A 6,000-nucleotide genomic window follows, 5' to 3' on the forward strand; every position below is an offset into this window, starting at 1 on the left:
ACATATATTGTTGGCCCACAACCTAACATCTTAAGCTTTTAGTTAAAGTGGTAATCTACAAACTTGGAGATTGTAAGATTCTTAAAAATTGAAATGCCTACAGTTTTTCAAACTTCAATTAAAAATGCCCTTAGTAAACAGGAAAAACATGAAAATCCCAGAAGCTACTTTCAAACCAATTCACTGAATTATTGCAAGAGAATTTTCAGTTTTTACTAAACATATAGGTAAACAGCATACTAATTAATTACAATAAACCACATAAAGCTCAAACTCAGATTCCATCGAGCTAATCAGCTACCAGATCAAAAAAAATTCAGAATAATACTACCTGAATGATCACAGGAATGCACCCTTGCAGAACACAGTCTTCCATTCTGCCACTCCAACCATCACCAGGCAATACCCCACAAAAAACAGAACTGGCCAAAGTCTCATGGTAATTTTCAGAGCGCAAAGGAGTCACAATCACATCTGATGCATGCTGTTTCCCAAGTTTCCCTTCTTTGTTAGGGCTTGATCCAAACTCTTCTGCCAGTCTCTGCCTGATACCCATACTATAACTGGACAAATACAATCAAAAGTACCTTAGATCTCATAAAATTTTCCAGTAGATGGTAATTAGCTTTGGAACTATTTCAGAAACTGGAAGGAGAAATATGAACTCTCAGCTCCTTCATTTACTTACGTGGCTTCTGGCCTTCCATTTTTGTAAGCTGGTCCTAGATTTCCATTGAAGTAGAATAGGGTCTTCCGCTTCTTGCGACTCCTGCATGCAAGGCATTGAGTCAGTTCCTCGGCTTGCATATGTCAAACAAGAGCACATTGTTCATACAATCAATGAAGGATAAAAAATGCAAAACGGAGATAGGGGAATGCATTACAGACATACCTTGCCCAGAGTTTGGAGCTCAAGGCATTGACATCAGGGCGTTTCCATGCTGGAAGTACGAGATCTTTGTCAGGGTCAAAGCATGGATGGTTGCCTCTCCTGTCAGAAGAAATGCGATCCCAATTGTCAGCCCAATATGCTGTTGTTGAATGGTTGTGCTTTGAATTCGTATTACCCCAGTGAACCAACATCATGCTGTTCCATATCTCCTTAGGTGCATAGCAAGCACCTTCATCCCATGAAAAAAACTGCCTTCAGATATAAAGGAGAAGCCATTAGCATTTGTTCTACTTCTAACACCATGAAAGACAATCAGCACCCACTCTTTTCAATGCTCTATACACTGTCAACAAATAAAATGCTTGCATCATACCCAAATATGGTCCCTTCCTGACGAACGGTTCCAATAAGGATAATGCTCAACAATGTGAACATATGCCTTCTTATAGAATTCCAGGGCCATTGAGCTCCTCATCCCCCCATGGTCCTAAAATTTAATGCAAAGATTACAGAGCATAAAAACATAAATAGGAAAAACAAAAGCTAAATGCAAAAATAAGTTCATAATGTCCACAACTAGATAGATATCTATGCCCAACACTGTAAATAGAAATTCTGCTCACATGAACAAATAAATACTCAAGTTATGGATGAAAACACAAGGAAAGCAAAGGTTAGAAGAAATATTAGGAATAAACCCATCGTGTAACAAAGAAGTTGACAGCATTTGATATGCATCTAAGGATCCATGAAAGACCAACAACACTGCTGGTGAAAAGACGATGGTGGCTAACTGAGTATAAAAATTACATGTAGGGAACAGAACATGTACAAGTAGAATGTATATAATGAGGCCTATCAATTCATGATTTCATAGAGGATATAAATTTTGACAGGTTGAGATGATGGAGAAATACATGCATGCAATCCTGAGTTCATAATGAATAACTAGTACAGATATTATACCTGCATGTTAAAGTGGGGTGCATCATCTGCACGAGTAATAATGCACGAATCAAGAACAGGAACAAAGAAAAAATCTGCTTCTTTACCATCTAATGTGCGATGCGGGCTAGCAAGAATACTTTCATAAATTGCCATCTGCCAGAAAAAGGAGTATCATAAGATGGCAAAAAGATTAAAAACCTAAGCACTTTAGACAGCAGTATGTTGAATAGCATCATATTCTCCTCCAATATACCTGCGAACCATACAACTGATCAGTCCAAAATGTTGCATTCTTGTCATCGTAGATTCTGTTTACACACTGAAATTTGAAATGGCGTCCCTGCATTTGACATTAAAACTATGGAAATGCATAAAAAGCTTGCTCTAGGCTGTACTATAAAATGACTAATTGGCTTATTCTGACCTCAAGAAGCAGGCTATTGAATTCAGGAGGCAAATCATAAACATATATAAGGGGTCTTTTCTTTTTCACCAGAGCATTGAGGTTAACAAGACTCCCAGCAAGCTGTGTGTTGTCAGGAATATAAACATGAGCTGGTCGTAGCCATTGAGGCCATTCACTCATAGATGATAAAACTGATGGAATACTGCAGTCTGTCCCATACCAACCATTGTGACACTGAAAATATACGAACAGATTTTTAGCCCACTAAATTTAACAAAGACAAGAATACCCTGCCTCAGTCAAATAATTAATTTTTATGGGCATAAGCATTGAAATCAAGATTATGAGTTACATACATCATGACAATTTTCAACAGAATGTCCTTTTATCATCTGTTACACTTTCATTGATTACTACTTGTTCTTTACAAGTATGATGCATACATATTATGAATATAGCAAAATTATGAATGAAATTAAGGAATCACTCTATAATCACTAATATATATTTTCCTTTTCCCAACATAAATTGCATTTCCCCCATAAAAAAGGGCATCCGGGAGCACAAAGCTCTCGCTATGCAGCGTCTTGGGAAGGGACGTCTCATGATGAGTCTATAGTACACCTGGTATTTTTACAAACACTGTTTCCACGCCTCAAACCCATGCCCTCCAAGTCACACAGCAACAACTCCACCATGGCACCAAGGCTCCCCTTCAATAGCATTTCCCTCATCCAAATGCATTTTTTGAAGTTTGTCGCCAAATTATTCAGATTCCTTATTTTGGTGCCCCTAACTATTCCAAATTCTTATCTATTTTGATAACATTGGCTCCAAAAACCATTAAAAATAATTTCCTGACAATTCCCAGATTATGAATCATTCAAATGTTGGATAATTTCAAAATATCAAATTCTTCGGCCTTCATTCTCAAAGTTTTCCAAAGAAATAAAGAAAATGCAGTTAACCAGTCAATAGTCAGAGATACAGAAAGCTCGAAATACAAAAATTCTACCTCACAAAATCCACCACGGCAATGCCCATGACCAGAGCACTGACTGAGACAAGTGCAAAGCACAGGAACTTCACAGAACCGCCCCGCGAGACAATCATATTTGCAATCACATTCCTCCTTGAAATGCACCTTGGAACCATAAGCTTCTATTGGATCCACATTACACCATCCTGGTTTGCTCTCATTTGTCGTGAAAATATTGTCTAGGTCAGCTTTTGTCCAGTCGGTTAACTTGGAAGCAAAGCTGAAATAAATGTTAGGGATAAGGTTAGAGAAATAAGGAAGTGTACTAATAGAAGCATGTGCATTAGGAACATGCATATCCTTACTTTATTTTAAACCCACATGACTCAGGTGCAGGACGATTTGGGTATTTTGTACCTTCTCCACAAAAGCACAATGCCCTTGTTGTGTCACAATGAGCAGAGCAAATTGAGACAACCCATTGCCCATATGGTTGCCCTGGTGATTTTGGGTAATTGCAGTCTAACTGCAGCCTCTCAGAGCATCCTTCACCTGTTCACCAATAAATATGCTGGTAAATATACGACAAATCAGAACATGATATTGGGCAAGGTTATCTCTTACTCATAGGTCTAGAAAATTTGCCATATGGCCACAAAGTTAGTAGCATGGCCAACATAACAAAAAAAATTAGGCTTTTTCTTTGGGGTGCATATAGGAAATTCACTGAAGTATAAGGCCTCAAATAAATTTGCAGATAACAAGTGAACTCATAGAACTTCTAATCAAATGCAGGGATGAGGATAAAAAAAGTATGCACATGACGCTACTGCCATTTTAAATAACCCCAACCCTTTAAAACAAAAAGGAAAACATCCTGTTTGTACTTTGAGGTCATTATAGTATATTTAACCCACTGCACTCCAAAGTAAGGTAGTTCATTTAGATAAAAAAGATAGCCATAGGCTTACAGAAGAGCGTAAACCCTCAGTGATCACAAATCCTGTGGTTCTATCCAGACCAAAAACCATACAGGTACAAACCATTTCTGATTGCCACTTATTATTTGGTAATCAATGCTCCCATAAAAAATAAAAATAAAATAGGAAGGAAAAACTTACCATCATATCCATGAAAGCACCGGCATTGTCCCAATTCACGATTACAAACACCTTGACCACTACAGTCATTTTTGCAGGCCTTGCCTCCTATTTCCTGCAAACAAAAGTACTCATTATAAGCTAATGAAACTAGTGGGAAGAAGGCAAACCGAAGTCAGTGTCAAGCATTCCAAAGGAGCCCAAAAAATAAAAAGGAGAAACCCTTGATTTGTTGTTGAAAACTCGATTCTCATCCCATAGAAAGCAGTAGAAATCAAAAAGGAAAATCAAAAATTCTTGTGAATTAAACAGTGATATAAAAAGTCAACAATCTAATGAAAACAAAGAAAACAAGATCAGCAGATAAATAAGAACCAAACCGCTTTCTCAATACCTCAGCAATGTTTACTTCTGCAGTAATTGAATCGCAACCAGCTAACCACTGTCCAATCTTGGCCTTCCACGGTGCACCACGGTAAACCAACGCATTGTGCGAATCAATTGGAAACCGGTGATCCAAATCAAGACCTCCTCTGGTTAATGAATTAATTGGGGCACAAGAGTTCTGAACTTGCCGGACACTAAAGTAATCGAAAGAAGGTACCAGCGGATAAAGGAATAGATGAACTGCTGAAACTAAGCCCAATATAGAAGCAATTGCTGCTACCAGAGACCATGAGCACTTCCACTTTTGAATCACAAACATTATCTTGATACCCACAACTCCGTTCCTCTACACCTCTTAAAACTCCATAAAATGAGCACAGAAGCTGGAATTTGACAAGTTTCAGAAGACTACATCAAACAACTATCATAATGAAAACATATCATTTCCGCAAAAGAGAAAAGAAAAATAAAAGAAATCTGTGGAAAGCAAACGCAGATTTCCATTTGAATCCATTATCTTACAGAAATATTAAAAACCCATCAACCTAAGCTATAAATAATATGCTTAAAGAAGTGGGAATGGGAAACCATTATTACATGATAAAAGATTCAGGTAAGAAAGGAGAATCTAACGGAAAACGCAACTACATTACTGAATCAAATACATTTGCAACAATCACATCAGAGAAATTCGTAAAATTCAGAAACAACATTGACCAACCTTTCTCGGATCTGAGATGGAAGATTTAAGGGCTCGTGAAACATGAAACAGAGTATTTGGAGACAGAGAAGACCTATGGAATCAGAAATAGAGAGAATATCGATTGAATTGAAAACGGGTGATATCATTGTGTGCATAAGAGAGAGAAACAATTGAACAAAGATGATTCTGTGTTTTCCAGCTAAATGTGGGTTGTAAATTATCCACAATTATTTGAACAAGGACAAGAGAGGGGTCAACTCCAAATGCCGCCAAGCCATTTGCAAAGAAGCTGGAAATTGCAAATAACAGAGCACTGTTACGCCGCTGTAAAAATACCTTCCTCACTTATACGGCGGTAGTCGACACGCTACTCGTTCAGTTATCCTCCATGAAAATTACACCTCTTTGATTAAACAATCATTTTCAGCATTCTGTGAAGTGTGAAGGCTTCAATTTTTCTTTCCAATTTCTCCGAATTTTGAATGGGAAGATAAATTAATGAAGGAGATTTTCAAATCTTTGTTTTCTCTTTTAAAGTGGGATTGGCATTTTTGCGTCGATTTTTTCATTTTTGAAAAAATATAT

At 37.5% G+C, this 6,000-nt stretch overlaps 1 protein-coding gene across 4 annotated transcripts in view; it reads right to left on the reverse strand.

The window, feature by feature from the left end:
* Nucleotides 1–5,605, reverse strand: part of LOC131167642 (uncharacterized) — a 36,206-nt gene extending 30,601 nt beyond the window's left edge. For 3 of the 4 annotated variants that reach the window (XR_009140125.1, XM_058126438.1, XM_058126437.1), the window contains exons 1-12: nucleotides 5,434–5,571; nucleotides 4,720–5,095; nucleotides 4,347–4,440; nucleotides 3,591–3,777; nucleotides 3,262–3,505; nucleotides 2,265–2,480; nucleotides 2,094–2,180; nucleotides 1,859–1,993; nucleotides 1,266–1,379; nucleotides 893–1,140; nucleotides 689–769; nucleotides 332–563 (exon numbers count right to left, since the gene is read on the reverse strand). Coding sequence is in view for 3 of the 4 variants with exons in the window: in XM_058126438.1 (XP_057982421.1) it covers nucleotides 332–563; nucleotides 689–769; nucleotides 893–1,140; nucleotides 1,266–1,379; nucleotides 1,859–1,993; nucleotides 2,094–2,180; nucleotides 2,265–2,480; nucleotides 3,262–3,505; nucleotides 3,591–3,777; nucleotides 4,347–4,440; nucleotides 4,720–5,031 (1,950 nt within the window). In the remaining variant the exon portion in view is untranslated. Of the gene's footprint in view, nucleotides 1–331; nucleotides 564–688; nucleotides 770–892; nucleotides 1,141–1,265; nucleotides 1,380–1,858; nucleotides 1,994–2,093; nucleotides 2,181–2,264; nucleotides 2,481–3,261; nucleotides 3,506–3,590; nucleotides 3,778–4,346; nucleotides 4,441–4,719; nucleotides 5,096–5,433 lie in introns of all 4 variants that reach the window. The other variant, XM_058126436.1, reaches the window with a different exon arrangement.
* Nucleotides 5,606–6,000: the final 395 nt, after the last annotated feature.

The sequence above is a fragment of the Malania oleifera genome, chromosome 11, assembly GCF_029873635.1.
Source record: "Malania oleifera isolate guangnan ecotype guangnan chromosome 11, ASM2987363v1, whole genome shotgun sequence".
NCBI lineage: Eukaryota > Viridiplantae > Streptophyta > Magnoliopsida > Santalales > Ximeniaceae > Malania > Malania oleifera.